This window comes from Poecilia reticulata, linkage group LG23, assembly GCF_000633615.1.
Source record: "Poecilia reticulata strain Guanapo linkage group LG23, Guppy_female_1.0+MT, whole genome shotgun sequence".
In the NCBI taxonomy this organism is placed as follows: domain Eukaryota; kingdom Metazoa; phylum Chordata; class Actinopteri; order Cyprinodontiformes; family Poeciliidae; genus Poecilia; species Poecilia reticulata.
Window position 1 is genome coordinate 7,459,630 of NC_024353.1, and position 13,858 is coordinate 7,473,487.

General features: G+C 41.1%; 1 protein-coding gene and 1 long non-coding RNA gene across 8 annotated transcripts in view; one reads left to right on the top strand and one right to left on the bottom strand.

The window, feature by feature from the left end:
* phf21b (PHD finger protein 21B) overlaps positions 1-13,858 on the top strand; it is a 62,122-nt gene that overhangs the window by 46,140 nt on the left and 2,124 nt on the right. For 4 of the 7 annotated variants that reach the window (XM_008400869.2, XM_017302883.1, XM_017302884.1 and 1 more), the window contains exons 3-12: positions 2,865-3,119; positions 8,129-8,221; positions 9,076-9,384; positions 10,214-10,333; positions 10,413-10,616; positions 10,697-10,751; positions 11,916-11,932; positions 12,000-12,158; positions 12,230-12,296; positions 12,372-12,475. In XM_008400869.2, coding sequence (XP_008399091.1) covers positions 2,865-3,119; positions 8,129-8,221; positions 9,076-9,384; positions 10,214-10,333; positions 10,413-10,616; positions 10,697-10,751; positions 11,916-11,932; positions 12,000-12,158; positions 12,230-12,296; positions 12,372-12,475 — 1,383 coding nt within the window. Of the gene's footprint in view, positions 1-2,546; positions 2,634-2,864; positions 3,120-3,354; positions 3,459-8,128; positions 8,222-9,075; positions 9,385-10,213; positions 10,334-10,412; positions 10,617-10,696; positions 10,752-11,915; positions 11,933-11,999; positions 12,159-12,229; positions 12,297-12,371; positions 12,476-13,858 lie in introns of those variants that run through there. The other 3 variants (XM_008400871.2, XM_008400872.2, XM_017302882.1) reach the window with 3 other exon arrangements.
* On the bottom strand, positions 970-2,936 carry LOC103459364 (uncharacterized). Its single transcript, XR_532725.1, has 3 exons — positions 2,847-2,936; positions 2,404-2,733; positions 970-1,241 (listed from the first exon to the last, which is right to left on the bottom strand). It is a non-coding gene; the product is annotated as an uncharacterized LOC103459364 (long non-coding RNA).

The window sequence follows — 13,858 nt, forward strand, 5'->3', positions numbered from 1 at the left end:
CTTTCACGACTCTAAAACTAATTTTCAAACATTTCTGTGGTCCAGTCCTGTGGATTTGACGTTGTTTTGTCCCTCTGGGAATAAGAGAAGCAGCCGCCCATTTCCTCAGCCCCTTCCAGGACTGAAGCAGCTCGCTGGTAAATGGAGTGTAAACAAAGAGAGCGTCTGGCAGCCGCGCTGATGGAAATCTGAACAGCTACTAATGCGTTTTCCAGCGGCCTCCTTATCTCAAAGGCCCCTATCAAAAAAGCGAGCATAATGAGCGAGGATAATCCAGCTGGCTGGCCGTAAACAGCCCAGAATGACCTTAACTATGGACTCAGAGAGCCGAACACGTTCTCAATTAAATTTCTCCAGTCGAGAGGCTCAAAATGCTCCGTTTTCCTGCTGAATGAGCAACTTTACAGCAGAACGTCGTTAAAACCGGGAGAGGAAAAATTGCTGACTCATGATAACATATCTATAGATTTTAGAAGTTTCTTTATCTTAACTCTGATTTTCTCTGATTAAATGTGTTAAATTAATGATTTTAAAGTGTAAAACGTGGAGCTGTGTGGGCGGTTCTGGTCTGCAGGGTCCAGAACTTCACAAAGTGGATCACAGCTGGAGTAGAGAACCATCAGCTGATCTGAGGTCACTTCCTGTTCAGGACGGAAACGGACATCTCCCCCAGTTCTCCCAGTGGTTAGGTCCTGGTGGGTTCTGGGTCGGCTGGTTTCCCAGTGGGATTCGACTGGAGAACCTCTGAAGCAGGAAAACCAGGATTCATCCTGATCAATGAACCAGATCAACCCAGACCTTTGTCCTTCCTTCTTAGTGACCTTCCTTTCCTTCCTTCCTTCCTTGTTCCTATCAGTCATCCTCAGGAGGAGACGAGTCAGGACTCTATTTAGCTTTAAAGTTAATTTATTTTCAAAATATTTACTCTTTTTTTCTTTCCCTTTTGCTTGGAGTGAAAAACTAAAAGTGTAAGATTAGATGAAGTTTTTTTGTTTGTTGTTGGTTTGGTGAGAAAAGCAAACTCGGATCCAGTTTCTGCTCCGATCTGGAAGAGGCAGCAGCAGAAACCGGAGCAACAGCGGTAGAAAAGCTGCTGCTGATGTGCAGCTTTAATGTTCTGCATCATCAGCTCTCAGGCCGCGGCAAGGCGGCCAGCAGAAAGCCCGTTTCCTCCACCGTCATTAGATGAAAGGTGAGCAGCGAGCGCACCCTGATGAAAGCTGCTGCATCCTCGCTTAACTCTGCAGAAACGTGGAGAAAAAAGCTCGTTAGCGGCCTGTTAGCGACTCTTATGGCCACGCTAATGCGTTCTGTCAGGTAGATCCTCGCTCCGGATGGATCCACGGCCACAACAATAAATAAAACCCAAACAGTCAAAAAATCTAAAATGAATCCAAGGTGCTTTATTCTTAAATGCTGTTTTCAATTATAAACTTTTATAAAAATCAAGCAGTTCATTATTTTGGCCATTTTTTATTTTGATTGGCAGTTTACTTTAACTATTCCACACACGCTTCTTGTTGTCATGCTGATGATGAACCTGTCCGTCGACGGCCTTTGACTAGTCCGTGTGGGTATCTGTAATACTGTAGAAAGAGATGGGGACAGGCTTCCAGCTCATTTTTGGTTTTCCTGATTCATACACTGCAAAAACAAAATCTTACCAAGAATCTTTGTCTAGTTTCTAGTACAAATATCTTAAAACGCTTAAAATAAGACAAAACTAACTTACAAGTAACTTTTCAGCAAGAAATAGCAGCTTGAGTAAGTATTTTCTTAATTTTGTCAAAGATATTAAGTGAAATAATCTGCCAGTGTAACAAGATATTTTTCCTATTTTATAAGTTAAAATGTCTTGTTCTACCAACAGATTATTTTACTAAAACTAGTACTTTTAAGAAATATTAAGGAATCCTTGCAAGTTAGTTTTATTTCAAGTGTACTAAAATATTTGGACTATAAGCTAGACTAAAACTACTTGGTAAGAATTTGTTTATTAGCAGTTTATTTTCATCTGATTGCAATCGGATGAATAACTTCGACCTCCATACAGTTTTTTAATCTAGGATTCTCTTGTTGCTTAGAAATTAAATAAAATGAATAAAACTGGATGTTTGCATAAATAACGAACATCCGCAGTTGAAAGTTTTTGTAACTTTACTGAGGTTCAAAGATCAGTCCATGAACAGGATGTGGATTGGTTGAATTAAAAAAATTAAAATTCCTCCCAGCATTGAGATGAACTGAAGTCATTCCGACATTCACTGCTGGTTCCTCCCATTTTAAAGCTTCCTGCTTGATTAAAAGTTTATTTTTAGTGCGAGCCGTTGTTAAAAGCTCCATGAATCCGATCCTAGGTGTGTCTGAAAAGCTCTGAGCGTTTTAACGTGTCCTTTTGTGTACCTGCTGACCCCCCGTCCGTCCGGGAGGGGCCGGTCTCGGGTCTCCAGCCTGCAGAGGCTTTAAATGAGTGACCTTTCAGACAATAGGAGGGGCCCCGGCTCTGAATGGCGAGCGGCGGGCCAGCGGGTCCTGAAGCGGGCGGCTGTCCGGGCCGCCTGCGGATTCCATTGATTCCCTGAAACAAAAGCTTCCCAGGAAGCTGCTGGTGGAGAGGAATTAGGACCCAACAGGTTCTGGATGGTTCTGGTTTGTTATTTATTCGCTGGAATATGAAAATGTATTTAAAACTCTCAGGGCGTTTCTGGAAGCTCGACTGTTTTTGTTGCCTGCCTGAACAGAAATATGAAATATTTAGAGAGGATGAAGAGGAATGGGGAAACCTTTTTAGAAGAGGCCGAGGAAGGTGGGGGGAGGGTTGTCATGGCGACGAAGTATCAACTCACCTGCCTGTCTTCCCGCAGAAGCTGGCCGTCCGAAGCTGTCCCGTGGGGACCACCAAGCCGCTGTCGCTCATCAAGCCCCCCAGCCAGGGCATCGCAATCTCCGTGGTGCCGGCCAAGACCCCCGTTTCCATGGTGACCGCGCACATTAACGGCCAGAAGGCGGCGGGGCCGGAACCGCTGCAGGCGTCCCCCATCAACCTCCAGGCGGCCGGTGCCGGAGTCGTTCCGTTCAGCGGCGGCAGGAGAGCCGGGGAGCTGCTGGCTCCCTCCCAGGTAACCCTCACCTGTAGAGTGGGCGGAGACGGGTTCACCTTTTGGGTTGGCCGGACCATTTAATGTTAAATATTAAATATCAATATTCAATATATAAGAATAGAAGAGTTAAAAGTCCGGTGGGACTTTTCTGTCAGGCAAAAGTTTGAGACATCTTCATTGAGGCTACCGCTAACTAGCTGCAAATATTAGCTAACTGGCTTCATTGCGTTCTGTCACTGCGAGGCTACCGCTAACTACCGTAGCTGCTAGCTAGCTTCGTGCTGCAACTTCGTGACTTGAAGCGGTTGAGTCTACTGCTAGCTAGCAGCTAATATAACCTTTCTTCGTCTGTCACGAGTAAGTGTAAATTTATCGCCAGTTTGGTAGGCTGTTTGTTTTTTCTTTTTTGTTTTTGTTAGACGACGTTCGTCATGTACAAATAACCTAGCAATGCAACTGGTTAAAATAAGCGATTTTCTATTGTGCATTTCTGTCATAATACTGGTCTTAAATTTGAGTTGGTGAAACCTGTATAAATCCTGATCAGTAAATATTGCTATAAATCCATATTTTTCCTTATTGTTTTCCAATGAACCTGCGCTGCAGCCTTGTTCTTCCTGTTTGTTGGGATTCAGGCTGCAGCCTCTCTGGCTTTATATTCTGCTCCATAAGCTGGGATCAGAGCTCCATGGCTGTAATTTTCCAGCAGTTAGAGAGAGGAGGGCCCAACCTCCGGGCCCTCAGGCTCAGTCTTTACCCTTCTTCTGCCCATCCTTTCTCTTCACCGTGTCCATAAAGGAAAATGAGGTGATTATCTTTGGCATTTTCACTGTCAAAGTGAACGATTGAGGTTCAGAGTTGAGGTTTTTGGAGGGGAACCCCCTCAATCATCAGACATCATCACAGACTCTTGGTTTCTTATTTAAACTCTAAAATGAGGTGTTCAAAGTGAGTCCCGGCGGCCACATGTGGCCTTGAATTGATTTTGTGTGGCACCCGACGACAATTCAAGAATAAATTAGGACAAAATGCAACAGAAAGCAGCACAAAGTAAGCTTTTCCAAGCTTTCTGTTTTTCTTCCGTTGTCATGGTAACTAGGACAGCAGCTACTCATTGACTTGTACTCAAAAGTACATCTTGGAGCACCCAAATCTGCTTTTAATTACTGTACAAAGACTCGGCTAAATAGAAATGAAGACTGACTTACATTCTGTTTTTAATTATGAGAATGAATGAAATTTTTTTTTTTTTTTTAATTGAGCCCAAAATATTAAGCAAAATGGGTTCCTTTCATTTAACAGGGAAAATCATTTGAAGTTTTGGATCTATGATTCTGTTTTTAGAAAAGAAAATCTGATCATTTTACCTGCTTAATTGGAGTAGTTAATGGTTGAGTAGGTTAAAAAAATCACAGCATTTTGGTGATTTTAGTTTTTAAAAATAATTTTCTTATTTGGCCCACGTGACAAAACTGCCTCTGCAATCATGTTTTTATTGCACTAAAAATAACAATGTAGTTTCAAATGACATTATTTTTTTTGGGACTATGTTGTTTCCTGATCAGGTTATAATGAAAACCGTTGACGTATTCAGTCAGAGTGAGCGCTCTCACTTGATACGAAGCTTTTCTCTGAAGGCTCAGCCAATCAGAGGCTGTTTTGTCTGCTAATTCAGGGATCAATTGTGATGAATCAGTGAGTTGGTTTTAGTTCTGCCCTCCAAACTGCAGCAAATCAAAGCAGAAGATCTGAATCCAATCACTGATGGAGGTCAGCTGAATATGTGCTATTAAAGGGCCGGTACCTGAGCTGCAGATAATTAATGCTTTCCTGTGATGAGCTGTGATTGGATGTGAAGCAGAGGAGCTAAAAACCAGAGAGGTCAGATTCAATCTTTCTTTTAGTTTTTTAAAGTTTATTTTTAGTTTAGTCTTTTTTTGTTGTTTTTTTGGGGGGGGGGGTTCTTTAGGCATTTTTTTAGGTTTTCTTTTTTGTTTTGTTTTACTTTTTCGGGATTTTTTTTAGGTTCTATTAGTTTGTTTTTTTTAGTTTTTGTCTTATTTTTAGTCTTTAGGTGTTTAAGGATTTTTGTTTCTTTAGGGATTTTCATTTGGTTCTTTAGGTATTTTTCTAGTTTTTAATTTAGTTTATTTCTTTTTAGGGTTTCTCTTTAGGCTCTGTAGGTTTTTAGTTTTTTTTATTACAGTTTTTTTTTAGTTTCTTTAAGTTTTTTTTTTTTTAAAGTTGTGTAGATTTTTTTAGGGAGGTTTTAAGGTTCTTTATTTTTATATATATGTTTTTTAGGTTTATTAAGTTGAGAATCCAACGTGCTGGAAACTTTAGCGGATGTATTAAAACCCTTTTAGGCGTCTTAGACTTCCAAGTTCAACTCAAAGGTTTCACAGAGGTGAACTGATGCGTGTCACAGCTCTGATGAAGAAGCAGTGTTGCCGGGGTAACCACCTCGCTCGACCTCTCACCGCTTTGGAGGTCAAGCAAACTCGGTGAACTCTCCTCCACCCTCGGTGAACTCTGACCTTCAGGGTCGCTGAGTGATGGACGGCAGCGTTCAAACATCATCAGGCTCCGTGAGCCCGGGTGTGTTTAGTTTAACAGTTTGACAGAAATATTCCCACCCCGACGCTCCGGGTGTTTATGTACGTGAAGTTTGTGGATGTAAACACAGCTGGGTGTTTATCTCAGGTTACTGAAGGCTCAGGGATGAGGAGCGCCCTCTTCTGGCTGCTGCTGGAACAGCGGCTTTAAAAACCAGCACAGACTGAGGCAACCTGAAGGCAGCACTTCGTTCCAGCTGATTTCTGCTGAGTTCTGGTTTTACCCTGAGATGATCGACTCAGAACAAACCTGTCGTCTTCGCCGCACGCCTTCGTCTTGACTGCTGCGTGTGCATAACTTCCTCCTCTTCCTCATCTTCATCCTGCTGTGATGACAGGAGCAGAGATGACAAACTCCTCCTTCTTGCCTCCACCTTGACCGGCTGCTGGCAGTCTCCTCACATCTTCTCTCTAATCCATGTTTTTTTTCTCTATAATTTAATCCTTTTATTGATTTGGAGGTTTTATTTGCGTTTTATGCCTCTCAACCTCTGCTCCACTGTAATAATCTCATTTCTAGACGCAAAACAAAGAGCAGTTTGAGTCGTGAAGAAGCCAAACATCAGATCTGATTTGATCTTCTCCTGTTTTAAATCGAAACTGTTTGAGTAAAACAAGCTGCAGCATGATTGATATTTATGATAATCCAGAATATTTTACAGCTTTTTTAGGGATTCCTTACAGAAAAATATTGATATTAAATATTTTCAGGTCTCAATAAGTTTAGGAATATTTGCTTTGCATAAATTGTGCCGTCATATTTTAACATTTTATCCATTCTGTGGTTTTTATTTAAATTAGAAATAGATTTTTTTCTCCTACTTTTCTTGTTTGTGTATTTTAGGGCTGTTTATGTTGATTTTAGAAATTGATTATTCTGATGATTAATTGGGTAAATAAATTCTGCATCTAATAACTTCAGTCTGTTTTAAACAGTATTAGAGATGCATTAAAATGTGCAAATAAACAAATCTGTTCCTTTTTAATGAAGAAAATAAACATTTTCTTGCTAAACGTAGCATTCAGTTGCCAAACATTCGATCATTTGTAGCAAAAATAGACAGATTTACAGACAAAGAAGTTTTTTTCTTCTCTTAAATACAACATTTATGCATCTTTTTTATGTTTTGCAGTTTTGGTTCAGTTCCTTCTGACCACCTTCTTTAGAGTCTTTAGTTAACGATTAATCCAATTAATCGTTTCAGCCCTGATGAGCTTCAAACTTTTAACTGTAAATGTGAAGCAAACGGCTCAGGATGTTTATTTCCATCTCATTTCGTCTCCATCAGGTTTAAATAGTTTGTATTTAAAGCCTCAGCCAATCAGAGCTCAGCTTTAGTTTCTGTTTGTTTCACTGAAATCTCTGATCCAGGATGAGAGGAAGAGGAGGAGGAGGAAGAGGAGCCCTGAAGGTGTTAGGTTTGGAGAAAACAGGCAGCAATTACAGAAATGAAAGGCCTGAAACTGCAAGAATCCTCGGCTCTGCAGTTACCATGGCAACCGACCTCGGCCGCCTCCTCCTCCTCCCTCTTCATCCTCACCGAGCCGCTTTGCAGCACAATACGACGAAACGAAAGGATTTCACAGAAGAAGAAAAGAGGAGAAACTTTCACCTCCTTTACTGGAGAAGATGGAGCGCTTAAACTGGTTTAAACTGGGTTGCAGGTTGAGTTTAGACTGGTTATGAACTAGTTTACAAGCTGGTTTTAAACTGGTTTACTGACTGGGTTTAAACAGGTTATGAACTGGGTTTAAACTGGTTTAAATTCCGTTTTAAAACCTTGATTTAAACAGGTTTACATTCTAGTTTAGACTTTGTTTTAAACTGGTTTGTATTCTGGTTTAAATTCTAGTTTTGGATCCTTTTATTTCATGCCCTGTTTTAAATGATTTCTCACTGGTCTGTGGTGACCTTGGTTTGGATTTAAAGTGGTTTGGTTATGAACTTGTTTTATGGTCTGGTTTAGCCTGGTTCCAGCTCCGATTTGGACTGGTCTTAGACATTCCAGTTAAGCTGGTTTTGGACCGTGTTGTGTTGTAATGGTTCTGTGAGAGGAACCATCAGAGTAAAGTTGATTATAAATCAAAATTTTTTTAGGATTTTAAATCTTTTTAGGAGAGATTTTTGATAGTTAAAATCTACTGGATTAAAATTAGCCTGCAGGTTCTGTAGGTGATGAAACGGCGCCCCTGGTGGTTAATGTTTGCAGCTACGTTTATTTGTTCCACCCAGAACATCTTGAAGTCTTAGACTGAACCCGTCGTTGTTTTCGCTGCTGGATTGTTTTTGTTTTAAAACCCTTAATGTTCAGGAAGTTTCACTTCATTTCTGGACCCAAACAAAAACCCAGAACTTGTCGAACCTTCCTGTTAAGGTCGGCCTCCTAACCGGCTCTGCCTGTTGCGTTTCAGATGCTGGGAACTCTCACTGCTCTGCCCATCAAGGTGCCTCAAGTCAGCTCTCTGCACCGGCTGGCAGGACAAGCAGCCACTGTGCTACCTCAGGTAAACCGGGTCACTGTGACCTTTAACTGGGTCAAACTGGTTTCAGATGAACTGTTGTTGCAATCAGCAGTAAATCAATTAAAACGAGCGAGTATTTCCATTAGTATGCTTGTTCATGCGATTTTATTGAAAAGCCGCCATTTTGAATAATCTTCAAAACATTTGACATACAGTACAAAGTTTATCATTTTACAAAAGTCATTAGTGGAAGCTTTTCCTGTTTTCCTTGTCTGAGCTGAATAATGAACACATTTTGAAGCAATAGATCAATTCATCACCTGATAAAAGCAAGCTTGATAATTTCCATTTGCATTATTTATTTAATTATTTTTTTATCTTTATCTTTTCTCTCTACCAAAAATTAGATGTTAAAAGGTGTTTTGGTCTCAAATAGCTCCTTTATACATTTTAAATGTTTCCAGTTCCAATGTTAAATGTTCATTACAATTGACAGTTTCTTGATCTTGAGAATATATTCTTGCACCGTTATTCCATTAGCATTATATTACTAGGAAATGGTTTTGAAATAACAATATTATCATTTATTGCAACAACTTTTGGGACTATTTATTGTCCAGTAAAATGTATTATTGTGACAGCCTAGTAAATATGAAGGAACAAAGCGATTTATTTGGGGAAAATCTAATCTGACCAGAAATTAAATTGCAGGTTCTGTCCAGTAGGTGGCAGCAAAACACGTTAACCTTCAGTTTAATTTGGATATTTAGCGATATTCACCTATTATTTTGATGCATAACTTAGATTTTTCTCGCTTTTTTTTTTCAAAATCCAACATAAAACTACTAAATTATCCCAACAAGACAATAAACCTGTCATGTTTTTTTCCCCTACAGGTCAGGCCAAAGACCCAGATCCCCAACAGCCTCCCCCACAGTCCCTGCCAGGAGCTGCAGCCGCTCAGCCTGCAGAGAGTCACAGCTGTGGTCAGCCCCAAGAGCCAGGCCCCCACCCTGCCCACCGCCAACAGCACCTTCAGCTCCGACCACCAGCAGGTCAGCCAGAGCATCGCCTCTCCGTCAGCAGGTCCTGACCTGGGCGCCGCCTCCCAGCACGCCTCTGCAGGGCCCGGCGTGGCCTACGCCATCATCGCCGCCTCGCCCGCCACTGGGAATGGCGTGTCGGCCGTCAGCGAGGCCGTAAAGGTACGGACACGTCTCACAAAAACATCTGAAGCCTTAAAGTTGGATAACTGATGAGGCAGAGAGTGTTTAAAAAAAACTGACAACTTCACAGGTTTTAGTAGTTCAGGCAGAAACAAACTGATGTGACAACTGTAAAGTTGAACTAAATTTAAAATTCAGGGTAAAATGTTATTTTAAGATTAAATTAAAGCTGAGAAATATTAGGCTTTCAAACTCTTTAGGTACTCAGATTGTTTCTCACTTGCAGGATGTCCACACATCCTTAAATACGTTCATCTTAAATTTAGCTCGTCAGGATTTAGTCTCATATATTCAGTTTTTTTCTCGTGAGATTTTTCTGTCGGACAAAAGTTTGAGTTTCACGTCTCCATTGCGTTCTGTGACTCCCTGCTAACATCCCCCAGCTAGCTGTATCATGAGTTTGTACATTTCCTTGAAGACATAAATCTTAGAGTTGTTGAGACTCCCTAACTTCAGACTGGTGTGCCGCAGGGCTCTGTGCTCAGTTCTGCTGCATGTTCCTGAAATAATTCCTCTTCCTACTTATTGTTCAGTTTTATCTTTAGATTTAATTTGTGTAATTTTCAGAGATGGGAAAAGAGCTTTAAACGGTAGTGATCATCTAATTTTAAAGCAGATTTTACATTTATTTTCATTTAATACTAAACATCTAGTCTGCATTGCCTTTTAAATGTATTCATACCTGTGGTTTTTGCCCAGGGTGGCATTAGAAAGGGGCCCCCATGAACTATAAAATAAAATCTCTTTTGTGCCCTGAGCGAGTCGGCTTGTGCATAAGTTTCAAAGCTTTCTTTTTGTTTGTTTCCAGGTGATAATAATCCAGCCGCAGGCCCCCAGCAGCACCGATGGGTCCCCAGCTGACCTCCCTTCACCGGAGGCTCCCACCGTAAAATCCCCTCCAAAGAAGAAGAAGGAGGAGGACCCAGAGGTGAATCAGTTTTATTATTCAGACTCAACAGCTGGAGGACTGATGGAACCAGGAAGTGACTCTTCTTCTTCCATTTCAGAAAATCGCCTTCATGGTGGCCCTCGGCCTCGTCACTACAGAGCAACTGGAAGGTGAGTTCACTCCGACTCCCAACCTGGAAACAAACGGAGCCAGCCGAGTCTTTAATGGGCCGTTTTGTTTTTCAGAGATCCAGATGAAGAGGCAGGAGAGGAAGAGGAGAAGCACAGCCAACCCGGCCTACAGCGGCCTCTTCGAGCCCGAGGTGAGAAAACCTCCAGAAACTTTTCCAGACCTCCGTCTTTCTGGGATGTCCAGCCGTAACCACTTCCTGTTTGTGTGCAGCGGAAACGCCTTCCGTCACATTACCTGAACAGCTCCCTCTACCTGTCGGCACGAGGTAACGCAACTCCCAACCTGCAAAAAAAAAAAACTCAATGCAACACCTCACCAGAAACAATCAGAGCTCCATAATTACAAAGATTTCTATGATAATTATTGGGAATAAACTTTTCATTTGTCTGGGTGAAATATAGACTTTGAGCATAATATTCACTAAAATAACCAGATGTGATGTGTAGTTAGTTACCTAACATGCACTATGTAAAGTGAAGTGCATACAAATTTTACCATATTTATATTTAACTTGCAAATGACTCAATTAAACAATTATTTCCCATAATTCCCATGGAAAATTCCAGTTTTTCAGCACCAGAATAATCTTGACTCATGCAGATCACCAACTCATCAGTTTTACAGTGCTGAGAAAGTATTGGCTGCTTTTCACTGCAAAAACTTAAAATCTTACCAAGTATTTTTGGTTCAGTTTACAATAAATATCTTAACTAACTTACAAGTGACTCTTTAGGAAGATACAGGAGTTTTAGTTCTAGTTTCACTGGCAGATTGTTTCACTTAAAACATGAGAAAAATACTTGCATTTAATATTTTCTGTTTTTGCAGTGTTCAATTTCATAATGCCAGATCTGCAGAATTAAATTTCTGAATTAGTATTAGAATAAAAGTATCGTCTCGTGTCGAAATAAATCACAGAAATTTAAAATGAGCTCCGTAATCATAAAAGTCCAGATGAAGCTTAAACTGCCACTTCAGCAGAACATTTTGGGGTTTTTGTTAAATATTTTGTACAGCTTTAGTTGGTGGTTCTTTCAGCAAATGGCCTTGTTTTGACTTTGTGTAACGGTTATTAACATTTAATAGATTACTAAATTACCATCTAAAATCTTAGTTTGGACTGAAATCCAGTAAAGACGCAGGCTAAATGAAAACGGCATAAAGAATATGCATTTCCACTGTAAATGTTAAGAATTTGCGGTGTTTGTTTTAAATAATAAATGCAATTAAAAACACGTCAGGCTATGACCCTCCATCTACTGTTAACGTCTGGTTGTTGATCAGACGCCAAAAAAACGTTTTTTTTCCCCCAATAGTTTCCATTAAACTGCGTCATTATCAGATTTAAACGCAGCGTGTCGATACTTTCTCACCTTTAACTCCTCTAACACGCGCTAACCTCTGCTCTACTCCATCCACACGCTAACAGAGGATTTCTGCTGGAAGGTAGGTCAGGTCACGACTCGTGATGTCACGGCTCGGCGACCTCTGCTGACCTCTGCGGTGTTTGCAGGAGGAGCTGGAGCATGACGATCGCTGCGCCGTATGTAAGGAGGACGGAGAGTTGCAGCTTTGCCACAACTGCCCCCGAGCCTTCCACCCCAGCTGCCTCCACCCGCCCATCAAAAGCCCCCCCAGAGGCGCCTGGTACTGCCCCAAGTGCCAGAAGAAGGTGAGTTCAAACGCGATGAGGTTGCCACAGCAACGGCCACGGAAACGTGATGCTGTAACTTCTGCTTTCAGGTCCTGAACAAGGAGAACCTGTCGTGGCCTCAGAACTTCGTCCAGTCCTACGTGACGCACAAGACGGGTGAGGCGTCGACGCTCGGTTCTACAGCGGGGAGTCGGGTTCTGGTTCTGAGGGAGTGTGTGTGTGTGTGTGTAGTGAGGCAGGAGGAGAAGCGGCGGCTGCTGAGACGAAACAACGAGTTGAAAAAGGAGTGCGCTCACCTGGAGGAGCAGGACAAGAACCTCAACAAGACACTCAAAGTAAAAACAACAGAACACAAAACCTAACCGAACATTTTTGGTTTAGTTTCTAGTGCAAATATTATCATAGTTAAAACAAAAACAATCTACAAGTAACTTTTCAGCAAGATATAGGAGCTGGTTTTAAGTCAATAAATAGTTCCTCAATATTGATGTGAAAATTCTAGTTCCACTGGCAAATTATTTCATTTATAACATGGGGAAATAATCTGGCAAGGGAAATAGCAGTTTAAATTGAATTATTGACTTAAAACAAGCTCCTATTTTATGCTGAAAAGTTACTTGTAAGTTATTTTTTAATCTAATTTCAAGTGTAAAATACTTTCACTAGAAACTAGACCAAAAATGCTTGGTAAGACTATGTATGAAGTGTAAAAAAATCTTCGCCTGTAAAGTTCCACCTGTATGGGGGAATTTTTCTGCCATAATTTGAGAGCAGGATTACATGTCTTCTCAAACCTTTTTCCTGGTGCTCTCTGCTTGCTTTTGAAATCACCTTTTGGCAGCATCACCTGTCAACCTCTCAGCTAATAGAATGAAAGTATTGTACTGGGTGCATTTGTTTCCTTCTAGTAGATGTGCCTGTGTGGCTACTATCGATTGTAGCATCCTGTGCTACCCACTGGATGGAGAGAGAAATGATATCAGCTTTCTGCTCCGTAGTTCACTAAACATCCACCTGCAGTGCTGCTGATAGCTAACAGCTACTGATGGTAGGCAGGAGTTTGTTCACCCAACCAAAGAGAACATAGTCACAACATATCTATGTAGATTTATAGATTGATAGATCTATGCTGTCTTTGGTTGGGTTAAACTCCTGCCTACCATCAGTAGCTGTTAGCTATCAGCAGCACTGCAGGTGGATATTTAGTGAACTACAGAGCAGAAAGCTGGTGTCGTTTTGCCCTACATCCAGTGGGTGGCGCAGGTTGCTATAATCAATAGTTGCCACACCCACTACAACGCTTTCATTCTATTGGCTGAGAGGTTGCAAGGCCATGCTGCCAGAGGGCGGTTCCAAAAGCAAGCAGAGTTCTGCAAGATAAAGTTTAAACAACAGCAGACATGAAATCCTGCTTTCAGACTGAAAATGTGTGCTCTTGGATTATGGCAGAAAAATTCCCCCATACACCTAGAACCTTTCAAGTGGTAAAGATTTAGCTTGACCTGGTTTAAAAGAAAATCTATTATTTCACTGTCCAATTAACCACTAAAGGAAACTGAGCACAACTTCCTTATTCAAACATGTAAACAAAAATAAAGTGGCATCAGATTTTCAGTCGTACGATTTCTCTTTTGCCTGCAAAAGACTACAAGCCATTTTTTCTGCTAGCAAGTTTGTGTTGGTTGTATTTACCCAGAAAGCAATGCGCTGTAGTCCAC